At 41.7% G+C, this 15,537-nt stretch overlaps 3 protein-coding genes across 4 annotated transcripts in view; 2 read left to right on the top strand and 1 right to left on the bottom strand.

The window, feature by feature from the left end:
- Positions 1–1,840, top strand: part of clip1a (CAP-GLY domain containing linker protein 1a) — a 28,958-nt gene extending 27,118 nt beyond the window's left edge. For both annotated transcript variants that reach the window (XM_084457217.1, XM_084457216.1), the window contains 3 exons: positions 39–189; positions 569–606; positions 1,570–1,840. In XM_084457217.1, the coding sequence (XP_084313343.1) occupies positions 39–189; positions 569–606; positions 1,570–1,719 (339 nt within the window). In that variant the 3' untranslated portion in view covers positions 1,720–1,840. The remainder of the gene's footprint in view (positions 1–38; positions 190–568; positions 607–1,569) is intronic.
- Positions 1,841–2,020: 180 nt separating this feature from the next.
- On the top strand, positions 2,021–3,786 carry LOC311324680 (CAP-Gly domain-containing linker protein 1-like). The gene is made up of 2 exons (XM_084457218.1): positions 2,021–2,539; positions 2,929–3,786. The coding sequence occupies exons 1-2, from the start codon at positions 2,484–2,486 to the stop codon at positions 3,152–3,154; spliced, it is 282 nt and encodes a 93-aa protein (XP_084313344.1). The 5' UTR covers positions 2,021–2,483; the 3' UTR covers positions 3,155–3,786.
- A 1,505-nt stretch (positions 3,787–5,291) lies between these two features.
- Positions 5,292–11,469, bottom strand: LOC311324811 (leucine-rich repeat-containing protein 43-like; the record flags this gene model as incomplete). The annotated part of the gene is made up of 12 exons (XM_084457405.1): positions 5,292–5,455; positions 5,784–5,883; positions 6,014–6,235; positions 6,390–6,461; positions 7,089–7,228; positions 7,403–7,562; positions 7,735–7,904; positions 8,406–8,637; positions 9,182–9,325; positions 9,728–9,838; positions 10,021–10,278; positions 11,380–11,469. 12 exons carry the CDS (start codon positions 11,467–11,469, stop codon positions 5,292–5,294), a joined length of 1,863 nt encoding a protein of 620 aa, XP_084313531.1.
- Between the last annotated feature and the right edge of the window lie 4,068 nt (positions 11,470–15,537).

Here is a 15,537-nt window from a genome sequence, read left to right as displayed (position 1 = left end):
TTTTCCAAATTCAATACTATCCATTCCCATTTGAGCAGCTAGCCGTCTTGCGTGGGGAGAGTGCCACAGCGAAGACCCTGCAGTCTGCTGTCCAGTCCCTGGAGAAGGACAGGCTTCGTCTGCAGGAGCGCGTTCAGACCCTGGAGAGGAGCCTGGAAGGAGGGCAGGACGCGGACAGCAGACCCTCAGGTTGGTACAGCCCAGCTCCGGTTGGTACAGCCCAGCTCCGGTTGGTACAGCCCAGCTCCGGTTGGTACAGCCCAGCTCCGATTGGTACAGCCCAGCTCTGATTGGTACAGCTCAGCTCCGGTTGGTACAGCCCAGCTCTGATTGGTACAGCCCAGCTCTGGTTGGTACAGTCCAGCTCTGATTGGTACAGCCCAGCTCTGGTTGGTACAGTCCAGCTCTGATTGGTACAGCCCAGCTCTGGGCCGTATGTGTCAAGCTGCTCAGAGTGAAAGAAGAACATTTTTACTACACAGTAATAGTCATCAGTCAGTACAAAACAATTGAATTACTCAATTTGAATTAACATAATAAATGTAATTTAATTCTGTTCCTCTACCAGGTGATGCAGTTGTGGACCAGGAGACTGCGGATGGCCAGGTATTCCAACAATACGTCCAGCAAACGTTGATTTATTTGCAGACCTCTATACATTAAGATAAAGTCAGTGAGTCCCGGAGTGTGGTCAGCTTCTCAATTTGGGTTTAAGGATCCACAGTAGAACATTTGGACTAACGCTGCTGACAAAGTCTGTACCCCCCCCCAGCCGAAACTCTTTGACCAAAGCCCCTCCCCTACAGCCAACTCCACGTGTTTACCATCTGGATTGGCCTGAAATCCCTGCTCCCATTTTGTAAATGTATGGGGCACCAGCGTTTAATCATGATCATTCCAAATAACCAGTGAGGAAAAACTAGAGTGCCGGAATAAGGTTGAAGATTAGGCGTATACAATATCTCCAATCTCAGGATGTGCTACAGACCTGTCATTTAAAGGTCCTAGAGAACGCCCTAATATTACCACAGGGCTTCGTTGTGCATCTTGCAAAGAACAAAAATGGAGACTTTCATTTTTGGCATTAGGTTATGTATGTTTGCTCTGCAGAGATGCTCTGGAGTTTCACTAACTTTAACTACTGTAGTTATTGATGTTTTTGTCTGCCAAGAATTCATTTGAACTCACCGTAGAACCTCAGACAAATAGTATCAGATGCCATTATATCACAACGGTTTTGTTGAAAGAAATACACAATTTGGCATCACAAGCTGTTTGAATGCAATGTCAGTTCCCACATTTAACGGAGCACCATATTCACTGAGAGTCATGTTCGTTTAAAGTCTCCTTCATTGACTCTGATTTGTCTGAGGGTCTTCAGTGATGTACCTGTAACGCTTGCTGACTATCGTCTTGGGTCCTTGTAGTAGTTTCTCATTGTCAGTGATGAGTTTGTTCCGGCATTAGGTTAGTCATCATTTTAATCTTTGTTTTGTCTCTTCCTCTCCTCTTCCTCCTCCTCCTCCTCTACCCCTGTACCTGATGTTGGCAATGCAACCCTACAATCAGGCAGCGGTTTGTTACTGTTCATCAGCTTCACACGTGCATGTCTCTCAAGCCGTTGTTATGCCCGTACATCCTCTAGCTGTTGCTCTGTGTTCTGATAAAGACGTTCTGAATGTTCCGGTTGAAAAAAATTTCACACCTTTGTTATGCTGAGGAAGGATCAGACCTTGTGACTATGAGAATAGAAAAAAAAACAGTCATAGGATATAAAGCCAGTGTTGCACATTCATACTCTTGTTTACTCAAGAGTGGGTCTCCGTGTAACACTCATACTCTTGTTTACTCAAGAGTGGGTCTCCGTGTAACACTCATACTCATGTTTACTCAAGAGTGGGTCTCCGTGTAACACTCATACTCTTGTTTACTCAGAGTGGGTCTCCGTGTAACACTCATACTCTTGTTTACTCAAGAGTGGGTCTCCGTGTAACACTCATACTCATGTTTACTCAAGAGTGGGTCTCCGTGTAACACTCATACTCTTGTTTACTCAAGAGTGGGTCTCCGTGTAACACTCATACTCATGTTTACTCAAGAGTGGGTCTCCGTGTAACACTCATACTCATGTTTACTCAAGAGTGGGTCTCCGTGTATCCCTATTCATTCTCACAGGGGGATAAAGTTATCAGTTTTGTTTACCAAAAAATCTTGAACTGACTTTGCACATCGGTGTAGGTTTTTCTCTTTCCTTGTCACAGTGTTTTGGAAGGGATGATCTACGCAATAAGCTGGCCGACAATGTTTTTCATGTTTACTAAGTTTAGTTAATCTACAAGCTTTGTTTGTTGCTGCATTATAGACGATTGATCTTTGACACTGTCGTTAATCGAGCCTTTTCTCTCGGGCAGATTCAGTTCCTTAACTCCGTCATCGTGGACCTTCAGAAGAAGAACGATGAGCTCAAGGTCAAACTGGAGAGGATGGCAGAGGCTGCACTCAATGGGAATAATGCGAGCGAGCTGGATAACTATGATGGGTCAGTATATTCCCACATTTATATCAATGCAATTTAGATAGCTTTATTGGAATGATATACTGTAAACAGTAAATATTGCCAAAGCGGGTCAACAAAAAACAAACAAAACAATTAATGACAAGAACAATCAAACAGTTAATCAATCAAATCAAACAATGCATGTTCAAGAACATTGAACAAGTGCTCATCATCTTTATTAACACTGACCAAACGTCTGCCAGCCTAATGCCAACATTCATCTTTACTCTGGTTTGTAACTAGTCAGAGCATGGAAAGTAAATGTAAATTGATAAGTACTGTCATTTTCCTTTCTCCCTTATGGTACGCCACCGTCTCCCTCTAGAGACTTGTTTCACCTTTAATTCATCAGCTTTCCCTCTCTTCTGCAGTAACGACGGACCCTCCAAAAAGAAGTCCCCTCCACGTCTGTTCTGTGATATCTGTGACTGCTTCGATCTCCACGACACAGAGGACTGTCCTACCCAGACGCAGATGCCCGACTCTCCACCACACACCGCCTACCACGGTAGTAAGAGTGACCAGCGTCCCTACTGCGATATCTGTGAGGTTTTCGGTCACTGGACAGACTCCTGCAACGATGACCAGACCTTCTGAAGCCTTCCAGCAACATCTTTGGCACAATCCTTACTTTTGCACATGATCCAAGTGTTGAGGTGAGGTGCACATTAAGAGTTCTGCTATACTGTACACGTAGGTGTGGATGTTGTCTTTCTTGCCCAAGCCCTTAAGCACTCTTTATCAATCCCTCCAAGATCTATCGACTTGGCTATCATTACCCAGTCTGTCCACATACTATTGAAGAAGGCGAAAAAGCATAAAAAGGTTTCAATTGGAATTGATTTTTATAATCGAAATCCATGGGTTATATGAGTGCAAAAGATGGGTGCTTAATGCTTATAGTTTATTTTTTTACACTTGGAAATACTTCATACTTCTGAAATGGTTGCCTTGTCAATTTGTCTGTGTGATAATTGTGGGGTGGAACTTAAATGAAACATGTGGTAGGGTGGAGCCATTTCCTATGAGAGCTACCAGGGTTACCAGGGCTACATGGGACAGCAGGGTGGTGATGGAGGAGGAGGCCGCTAGACAGACCTAAAGCACTGCATACACTTTATTGCTCTCAAACCCTTGGTTCCTTTTAAATACCTTTCAAGAAAATAACATGCTTAAGTTATCATTTCTAAGAAGATGAAATACTGTAAACGGATGGTATGGCGCTTATCAATTTCTTCACCCAATGTTTTGAATGTTGAATATCTATTAAAAAATAAATGAAATTTGAGTAATTTAAGTCTGTTGATTATTGATTGAAAGTGTGTAAAGTGGTTTGCTGAAACACATTGTAAAGATATAAGAACCTACTACACCTGTTTACCTGTCACCTATAATTCCCAACTTTTTCATCCTTAGCCCTCGCAATTCCTTTTAAATACCTTTATAATCATTTTAATAATTTAAGATTACATTTTGTAAACGGATGGTATGTTTATCAATTTCTTTATCCAATGTTTTGAATATTCTTTATAGAAATTTAATAAATTTAAGGACATAAATAATCAATGTCATTTGTGTTGATTTGTCCTTCCAATAAGTTTAAGAATTTACCTCGAGGTCAAGAGATTTATAAATCACAGGTGCTGCACAACCATCTGCTGAAGCTAATTCATCTTTTAGGTGCAGCCCTGGCCTACAGACATGCCCACATATTTTTCATTTAATTTCAAACTTTTAACCTCGAGAGGCACTGAGGTTGCCCTCATTTACAGTGACGACGAGCGAACGAAACATGACAGCAGCAACAAAAGGACAGACACACAGGAAGGTATATAAAAACACTAACTAAATGGATAAACTAAATATAAAAATAGTAAAAAAAAAAAAAAAAGTTAAGATATACTAAAACAATTACAGACATATGTAACAGGCTTAAGCTTTAGCCAGGTATTGGAACTAAACACCTGGCAAAAGTCGACCATCGTGAAGCCTGAGTGAGGCGTCTTGAGTCTGTTGACCTTCAAGCACAACAAACGGCATCAATGAGGAAAAGGCCCTTTGCCACAAGGGCTATTGGCACAGAACTGTTTTGTCAAATTGCCTGTGTTGGCGATTTCAGCGACAGTAAAATCCACTGCATCTACTCAAATGCCAATAGACCTTCTCAGCTTTGTACCTTCCCCTTGCAGTTGCAATGTGATTGTGGCGCCGTAGCAACCCTGACTGTATTTTGTGAGGTCGTCAGTTATCTTTCACAAAGTTCAATGCGGCAGAAAGAAAGCATAGTCTACCAGTAACATCAGCATTATGAATGATATTCATAGGCCTTGATATGGTCACTGTTTAGAAATTAAGTTCTAGACCTATGTACTTCAACCTGTAGCTGTTTTCAATTATTATTATTGTACATTGTATTTGTTTTGTTGATTTGTGTCTCTGTAAACTCGTCATCACTATGAATGAGGGAAACCTCAGTGCTTCACGAGTATAAATAAAGGTTTGAAATGAAATGAAATTGATACTTAAAAAAATATACATGATATGAACACGTGTTCATGTGGAGCAGGAGCAGAAACTCATTCAATGTGTTTTACTCCATTTTGCCACAGTATACTGTACATATTAGAGTAGAATTTCCACGCACAGATTACGTTTTTTTCTACAGGAACGTTTTTGTCTGTCTTGGATTACTTTCGCCCATAATCTGTGTCTGGGAAACCAACTGATGATGGGTTCATTGTGGTCGACGCAGGTCGTGGGCTTCAGAGGCAGAACGCCATTTCTCCAGATGCACAGTCAACTCCACAGACATGGGTTTCAGCTGGTTGGAACATGTGTCGTCTGTGGGGACATCTGTGGGGACATCGGGCTCGCTGTCCTTCCGACCTTTCCCTTTTCCTACGTACAGTAACAGCAAGAGGACAAGTTCTGCACTGCACGAATAGACGGGTTATGAAATGATGGGCCCCTGGGCACAGACACGTAAAGGGCCCCTCCACCCGTTTCATTCATCGCCTTTTTGAATTTGCCCAATGAGACGGCATCCAAATCCAATTTGAAGATAATTAGAGAAATCTAAATCTTACAATCGTGTGACGGCAGTTCAACAAAGCATGATGCCATCAACAGTATAAAGGCTAACACAGAATACCTGGGATTAGCCTAATAATCTGTTATACTATCAACACCTACCCCAAGCTGTATGTTATAGAATTGTTTAACTCACCTTTTGCAGCTACTGCATTCTTCTGTCCACCTGCGCCGTCTCCTCCTGACTTAGATTTCTTATCATCCTTCTTCTTATCATTGGGTTTCTTACTTGGATCCTTGAGGGAATTTAAAAGTATCACTTTAAAAAAGTGAAATTAAGTATTTTTTTCTAACCTAACATTAATCTGTAGGCCTACACTATGTTGATTGATGTGTCAGCGTTGCACAGCAGGTGGGAAGATCTACCTTATCGCGGGGCGCCATGGCTCTTGGTTCTGTGGGCAGCACCCCAAGGTCACACAGGACACTGACCCTTTGACCACCTGTGATAAGGTCCAGGAGAGGGACATGGACTGAACCAAGGGTTCTTCTGATTGGAGTGTCCTGGACCAGGTCCAATATCGAGTCTTTCTTCTTCTTCTTATCTTTAGATTTTTGGTTGGAAGTGTTGCTTGGAGGACGTGCCCCCTGTCCCAACAGACAAAAATAAACCAAACGTATGATATTGCAAGTCATGTTTGCGAGGAAACAAGTCAAGTAAAGTTTGTGTTGCTCTCGTGATACTATGAACAGACACCGACAAAAAGGAATGTAAGATGACTGTGCAGTTTTGTAACCTCACCTCTTTTCCCCCTTTCCTTTCTGGGTTGGGTTTGGGTCCAGGTTCTCCTGTGGGGGCCGGCCATGAGAGAACCTACAGTGGAAACCAGAACAATACACATGCAGTACATACGCAGTCAGAAAACAGCCCGTCAGTCCTCATACTGTTCTGGATGGAGTCTCAAGCAAGAGTCCAGATGAGATGGAGTCTTGATATTGCAGCCTCAAGACCATTCATGAGATGACTTAATAAATAAAGTTAATAAACTTTATTACAGGCTCGTAGCCCACACAGTAAAGAATGTACATTACATATAAATTAAATTTAAATATAATAACATATTAATTAAAATTAAAATATAAATAAACATTAACATGGTCTGGGTCTGAGTCTAGGCTGACACATATTGGTGTTTTTAATCATGTTCTTTCAACTCCACTGTGTGCCTGCCTGAACTTGGGTTTTTAATGCAACACGCAAAGGCATAATATTTCCTTTTTTGTCCAGTTCCGCTTTAAGTCCAGTTGTTTGGAATACCTGCATTTCTTGGAATACTACTGTACATCTTTTTTTTTCAAGATTGAAATGTTAATCATGATTTATTTTAAAGACAATTGCATTTGAATGATCATTATCTCGGTCTGGGTTTGGGTCTTGAGAGTTCTGCTCTGGACTCCATCACTCCCTTACATAAAATAGCTCTGCATCAGCTCTGCTTACCTTCTCCTCCTCCACAAACAGCCACAGCCCGCGAAGAAGAAAGCTCTTCAATAACCCCAGATCAGCAACACTATGAATATTAGTGTGATCAAAGTCCATGCTCTCTGCCCACACCAGCTTTGCTGTACTGTGTCTGGCAACTAGGGGTCAGGGGTCAAGAGAGCGCAGTTAGAAATACACACACACACGCGCACACACACACACACACACACACACACACACACACACACACACACACACACACACACAACAGGTGCAGAGGTAATGGGAGTCCCAGACACAAGTAGACACACTGTGAAAAGGAGGAGATTTACCACTGTTGGAAGGTCCTACAATCTCAGTTGTCATGGCTGTGTTGTCTGTTTTCAGAGAGGTGGTTTTGGACGGCTCCTCTTCACAACTGAAGCCCCCTTCTTTCCTCTCTGCTATGGCTGCCAGTGTATCCGACGTAGATACAGTGTCTTTCTTGATGTCCTGTACAGAATCATACAGTAAATGCAATACATGCAATGATAACCTGACAATCACATTTTCCCACATATTCACAGTTGCTCAATGACAAATCACTGGACTAAGAAGTTCGACACCAGACTTCAGCAAAATAAGGAAATTAGATGAATAAAAATGTGTGATGGGAAGAAAATACCTGCTCATTGACACCAGGTGATGGTTGCCTGAGGAACTCGTAGGTGACAAAGTAATTATAAGTGACAACAGGGAAGTCGGGTGCATTGTCCCCCAGAGTCAGCTGCGGATCCGGGACCCCCGTCACTCTACCCACAGTCACCGTGGCGACAGCCTGGTCCACAATCAGGTCTGCAAACATACGATATACGATACGATATACTTTATTGTCCTCTTAGGGAAATTTGTCTTGGACTTCAATACTACGCATGCATAGATTGCCTCTATACAGAAACATGACAGGACCGTAGTATAAACACACTCCTGAAAAACACAACTCAGGCAAAATATTAGGACAAAAGAGAGAGGAAGAGTAATCATGCTCAAGGGTTTTAGGTACAGCTAACAATGTCATTGTGTTTGAGCAGGTTAGATCAAAAGTCAAGTGATGAATTTGATAATAATCGATTAACCGATTTTCTTGCTAAACCTGTTTGCCCTGGACAGCATGCTGCACTCCTGTAACACGTATAAATATGTAAAAATGGAGTAGAATGTATTTAGAGGATGGTGTGACTTTCTACCACACTGGGAATCATAGGTGGGATGAATGTAGGTATAGACGCTCCATACCCTTTTTCCTGTGGGTGTTTTCAACTTAATAATTGAGGGTGCGGTGACCCACAGCCTTACCTCTCATGTCGGCTAGGCCTCTAAAATGATGGCGATCGTCCGGCGTGACCCTTGAGGCGTCGAGGTAGAGGATCCGCGGGAGGCTGTCCAGGGTGAAGCCTGGGTAGGAGGGGGTCAGGGTGAAGGGGTTCCCCTCCAGCACCAGGGTCCTCAGGCAGGGCAGGGTGACCAGGCCGTCCACCAGCGCCTGCTGGCCCAGGAACTCAGACCAGCTCAGATCCAAGGAGACCAGCTGTGGCCTTTGGGCCGAAGGAACCAACGCAAATCATTTTACATCTTCGGTTGTTTGACGTCACAATAGAAATCTTAATGTTAATCACATTCTAAAACACATGCAGCTTTATTTACATAATTTTAGTCATTTTTCTTGCTAACAATTGCAGTGGAGGATGTTCCTGTCTGTTGCAATCTGCTGTTGATTGAGAATAAGTACAGATTAGAATTACATTGTTTGTCAATGGGATCCTCTTTTGGGATCCTCTTTGTAACTAAACCCAATGCTTGTGACTGATGTAGTTTAATTTTCACTTCCACTGTTGTATGCATGAATTAGAAAGAAATTACCCTTGGCCCCGGGTGTGAGCACTGACCCAGGGTGTGATCACTGACCCAGGGTGTGAGCACTGACCCAGGGTGTGATCACTGACCCAGTGTGTGAGCACTGACCCAGGGTGTGATCACTGACCCAGGATGTGATCACTAGGCCAGGGTGTGATCACTGACCCAGGGTGTGAGCACTGACCCAGGGTGTGAGCACTAGGCCAGGGTGTGATCACTGACCAGAGAGCCCCAGTGAGGTGTTGGATATCGGCTGGGGAACCCAGTCTGTTGGAGCCAAGTCCCAGATGCTGCAGGCAATGAAGACGATGGCAGCTAAGACCTTTAAGACTGGATACCTGGTTTGCATAAAGCTCCAATACCTATCAAACCAACAGATAATAGCATTCATTAAGGAAAGCCTGCACAGGAATATAAGACTGAATCACACTGGTCTACAGTATATGTAGCAGTACCTAGCACACCTAGAGTACCCCGGTCAAGGAATGAGGGTAGTGTGAGGAGTTTTGAATGACATAAAAACACGAGATGGCACATCTCAAGGGGTAACTCCTAATAAAGAATTTCGAACAACATAATAACTGTGAACTTTTTTCAACCACTTTGCCAGAGTGGGCATATCTTAAATGAACACAAAAGGTGTGATTTCATGTGTCATGTTTTTTCCCCAGTCAGCCCTCACAAGATAACCTTTAAAAACTGTTGACCACAACCAACCACTTGTGATTCAGCGTTACTGTTATTCTCCCCTGTGGGTGACTTACTCTTAGAGTGCAGGGGAGATGCCCTGAGACCACTTCCGAGATTTTGTTGGCACTCAGCACCAGCTCTGTTAAATTGGAGAACTTTAAAAGACCATCATCGATGGTCGAGACCTGATACACACATATAAGAAAGAAATATAAACTCATAAACATATTTGAGTGTTTACCTAAACACATGATGCATGTTATTCTATACATGTTATTTACAACACAGTAATTAAAGCCACATCAAGGGCAGAATATACAGGGGAAAGTCTGTGTCTGAGAATTGGCCAGCTAATGTGCAGACTCACCCCCTTATCCACGATACGCAGGGCGTTGAGGTGGCTGTATATGAAGTTGGCGTGCAGACGTTCAGGTTCTTGCACAGACAGCTCTCTCAGGGCCAGGGCTTGGGGGCTCCAGGACACCTCCTGTCGCCACGGGGACGCGGGACCAATCAGAAGCTCAGTTAAGGCCTCTGGCTCCTCTTTGTCTGCTCTGTCTCTGTGTTCATCCTGGTCCATGTACCCCCAGTTCTGCTCCTCGTATTCATTACCTCTGGATTTACTCTAAGAACAGAAGTAACCTTGGTGTTATCAAAGATATCTGGGAAATCTCATTATCCTCTCCTTCACTAATGATAAGACAAGTATTTATATTTATATATTAGCCTATAGTTATATATATATACACATACACACATATATATATACTGTATATACATATAAACTCCTCAAAAATTGTTTGGAAACATTATTTCGGTCGATTGTGGACGTTATTTCGGTCGATTATTTCCCCCCTTTACTAATACCGATCGGTATTGTATTTTATATAGTTGGAAAGCCTGATTAGTCACCTTTACAACGAGGTACAACTTGTAAGGATCGTGCATTTGTGGAATGAGCAGCACAGCTAAACGTTTTGGTAGCACCCCAAAATAATCTGCCAAAATCCCCTGCTAATATTCTTCTATTGGTAATCACTCTTGTTTTGAGCTTCAAGGGCTGCCAGTTCTGTGCCAGTTGTGTGGCACCTGATTGGCACCTAATTGTGTGTGTGTGCCAGTGGCGATCCCATATCTCCAGAATCTGGGACATAACTCCATCCTCCAGGCAACTATGCAAATAGATTCAAGTCCTGTCAGGTAAAATGGTTTAGAAGGTTAGGATAATGGATGCTGATGATGTAGTTGTAAAATGAAGTTTCATATCTGGAGTTTTGTTGCTTATTATTTTAGGGGGATTTATGGATGTTATGTGTTACTGGCTTTCCTGTTTTTAAGACACTAGCAACCATGTTGGAAATAAGTGTTTCATTTTTGCATGTTATCCCTTGCACTTGTGCCAACATTGTATTCATTTTATGAGAGCTTTGTCACAAACAGTAGTTATTTTATGAGCTTGTCAGTACAGTAGGCCACTCACATAGTTGTTGAACAGGATCTCCACGTTTGGATTTTATTGTCTGCTAATCCATAAAAAAAATAATCAATCAATAGACTGTAGGACAGCGGTAGAAATGGCCTGCTTGCTGAAACCTAGCTGACTGGATAGTAGCATTGTGCACTGACCTGATCTAAGGTAATGTAACATTAGTTATGTAATGCTACACCTTTTTTATCTTTAAGACAGCCTCATGTGTAGGCCTACACGCATGGCCTGTGAACTCACCCAACTACCACGGCCACATGGAAAGTCCTTGAGACAGAGGCTACGAAGCTGCTCCTCCACCACTGATGAAAGTGTCCGAGCCCGAGCCATGCCGACAGGGTCAGAGCAACTCAAACAGCCTCTCAGCTCCTCTGCTCTGTTGTCTGTTTACATTTGACTACTGGCTGTATTTCTGTGAGGGCTGTGAGAGGTTGCTTGGCAACTGCTGACAGAAGACAGACCAGGGATCCAGCTTGCATTACACCACTGGCCTGCTTAAATAAAACATCATGGATGACAGTGGAAAAGATTTTGGATCACACATTTCCCTTGGGACATGGCCGGATTATAATTCCAAATTCTCATATACAGTCATACTGCAGGATGGGCATAACTACTTTTTTTTCTTTTTTTTTAATTAAAAATAAGTCCAATCTCATTTTCTTTTCAGTTGGTTGAGAAACTACTTTTACTTTACTCTCCAAATTCTGCTTTATATTCCTCTACAAACATACATATAAACATACATTACAAAAACATTAATATGTGTAAGCTACTTTTGTATATGTTCACATTTGTGTGAGAACAAGAGAAAAGTACATTTGAAAGGTAAGGTAGCCTATACATGATGTAACCTCACAACTTAAGACCCATTGGGGATATTGATCAGAGGGGAGTATCAACACATTTCCCTGACTGCTGCAGCCAATCAAAGTTCCTGAGGTCTCCATGCCACTATCTCTGCCGCATGTCGCAACCACCACAGCACCTCTGCAATAGGCATCAGGCCAAACTGTGTTTTCTGAGTTTTGCACATTTTATACAATCAAAATGGTAAATCAAATCAAACTTTATTTGTATAGTGCATTTCATACACAGAGACAACACAATGTGATTTACAGAGAGCAAAGGGGGTGGGGGGGTGGGGGGGTGGGGGTGGACATAGATCCTACACCTAATTTTTCCAGGAGGAAAACCTTAAGAGGACCTTGACCTGGAAAAGGGGGGAGGGGAGAGCTTTCCGGGACCCAGGTAACTTAGAACGAGAGACACTATGGAGGAGAGAGGAAGACAGGGTTACTAGCCACACTGGACCTCTACAGCGACCAGGGGGGATTTCTACCGGACACAGGGTGGTCTGCAGGAGACGGGGGGGCGTCCACAGGACCTGGTAAGAGTATAAGAGGGAGAGACACTAGGGAGGAGAGAAGCAAACAGGGTTAGTAGCATACAGAGCCACATAAGCAACACACGGCTAAAAATATTCACAGTGTCAGAGAAAACCTCTTCAAATACTTGAGAAACACATTTCTTAGGCTCACCTCACCACAACCACATTTGCTCTTATCACCTGATTGATCAGCATCAACATTTTACCAAAACGTCAGTGGCAATGATGAAAGAAGAAAAAAAAAAGATTGCTTGTGCCATTCACCAGCCCACGCTTTCCATACAGGTAAAACTCCCATTTTTGAAATATAAATAAGTGCATTTATCATGAGCTCTCACATCTGCACGTGCACCAGCACTCAATTTGAACCATGCGTGCCACTCCAGGTAAGAAACACAATTCCCTTCTATTACACTACAGTTTGTCAGGAAAATTAAAATATGATACTATTCATCATATATAAATGACTCATTTACTTTTGAATAATCTCAAGCTGTGAGAATGCTTTGAAAGTACTGTATGAAACTACATCGCTACATCTACTTCGCTTTAACAATGATTAGACCGAATATGTGTAATATGTTTCATATGTTTATAAAATGAATAATCCCTTTGAGTTTTTCTTGGGTGCACAAATAGCTGAGTGAACCATAAGGACAAACTCAATGGCTGTCAGTCATCATCTGTTTAGAAGTAAACTCCTTTCTTTCTTTTTTGGTTGCACTCTCTGCAGGACTCCTCACAGTCATTGCAGTTATGCTGATTGGCAGCACTGTCTCAAATCCTGTCTCAAGGGAACCGAAACAGAAACTACAGAGAACCCTTCACGTGAACGTGCTCAAGGTCGATGTGGAGACCCTGCTCATAAAATATGTGAGTGGCATACTGTACTAACAACCTCATAAAAGAACTACTGTTTGTGGAAAAGTTCTCATAAAATTAATTAAATGTTGGCACAAGTATTATGAATGTATCTAAAATCTCTTTTCACCTTTCCATTAATTTAGGTAAAAGATGCTTTTTGGGGAGAAGATCCTAAGTTACATCAGAACTTACATGGCATCATTCTGCCTGGTAAAAACCAGAAAAATGACATCATATCTTCCGCCTGTGCCATTTCCAAATACTTTCATCGTCTTATCTTGAAGAACAAAGATTTGGTCTCAATTGTTGACGAATTTGTCAGTGGTCCACATAACTTCACGTTGGATATAGAGAGAGTCCTGAAAGACTTCAATAGTATTATTATTGACGATGAAAGCAATGAAATCATGCATAAGAATCCATGTTGTTCCAACATTAAAATCAAGGATCTCTTTAATGACAATCAAATGGATGAAACGGTCACGTATGACAGGCAAAAGATGGGCTACAAAATCCTCTACAATGGCTTCAAGTGGCTGGAGGAATATGTTAAGATATTAGAAATAATCCCATAAGAAATATGTCTGTCAGACAACCACATCTCTTTATCTCTTTATTTCTTAACTTATTAATCACAATATTTATTAAATAATTACATGTTTTTTGATGGTGTGCTACTGTCCTGCCATTTTATTTAAATGTTCCTCCCAGTGTGCACATTGTTGGGTGGCTATATGCTGCTCCTGCACATGTCCTGTTCACTGAATAAATTGTAATTCTTTGAAGCAATTGAATTGACATCTGTGTCCATTATTTTAGTTGTGAGACTGTGACTAGTCATCGATCACTCACTACTCAACCTCATTCACTCCTCTGAGTACACCCTCGGTACATTTACTCTGATCACTATTTCATTTGTTTTATTGTTTTTATTTTTATTGAACAGCAACATCAATGTATACATTTGAAAATGAGTTTGACAAGTTCTTTTTACAGGTCAGAGTATTTAGTCTCCCATTTTCTTCTTTGTGATTTTTGAGTAATTCGAGAGAAACAAGCTCTTTTAGTTCATTTTTGCACCATCAGTACAGACAATCAGATCAAGATAATAATCATGAGAACGAAGTTGATAGTTTTAATTTGCCTGCTGGACAATGTACTGTAGATAGGTCACAAGCCATCTCAAGATAGCCTTATAAGGGCAATTTCAGCTCAACTTTCAACTTTATGTCTGTTGCAGTTTACAGGGCAGGGAGGACACACTCAGGTCAGTAGGACTTTACTGCTGACCTTCACTATTTTGGAGAGCAGTTTTTGCCTTGACACTGAGATTGCCATACCAGTAGGTCACAGAAAATTACAGGCTCAATGTAGGATTTGTAAAAAAACAACAACAAAAAAAGGGTTATAAGAGTATTCTCAACATGGAACTTTGACAATTTACGAAGGCAGAATAGTCGTTGATAGAACCTCTTTGCAAACCATCTCTGTGTTGGAGTTGAAATTCAATTTGTCAATCAGCCTATTGGATGTTTCTACAATTTCTACCACCTGTCTATTTATGGTAGTGCTCTGAGGAACAGCTACAATCCATTATTGTATATATTGTGTAAGTTTGTTATTGCTTACTTCGTTACTTTAAGCACACTCAGTGTGTGAATTATACAATGACAATTTTATGTGTGTGTGGGGGGCGGGAACTTTTTCTCCAGGAAGTAAAAGGGAACCCAGTACAGCAAAGGTGCGTGCTTCAGTGAAATTAGATCTTTCAATCTTTACAGTACCTTGCTTGTTTAACGTAATGCTGCAGTCTGTAGAATAGGTGATGCTCAATCAAATCCGTTACACCAGCTCATGTTAATAGACACACATGAGGATAAGACCACCATAAAGATGTAATGATATGCCCACCTCCCTTGTTCTCTGTAAAGCGCATTGTGTTGCCTCTGGGTATGAAATGCGCCATACAAATAAAGCTTTCATTGATTGATTGATTGATGATTTGTTTACTATCAGTAGCCAACACTTTATTAAAAGTCTTAGCAATCAGCATATTAGTTGAGAACAACATGATTGTTGAGGTAGTATTGTTGTGCTTCTTGTCAGTTTATGAAAGTACTATTTTCCTACAGTATGATATAAAG

The sequence above is a fragment of the Borostomias antarcticus genome (assembly GCF_949987555.1).
Source record: "Borostomias antarcticus genome assembly, chromosome: 23".
Taxonomy (NCBI): domain Eukaryota; kingdom Metazoa; phylum Chordata; class Actinopteri; order Stomiiformes; family Stomiidae; genus Borostomias; species Borostomias antarcticus.
Note: the sequence above shows the minus strand (reverse complement) of the source record. Positions and strands in the feature narration are given on the sequence as shown.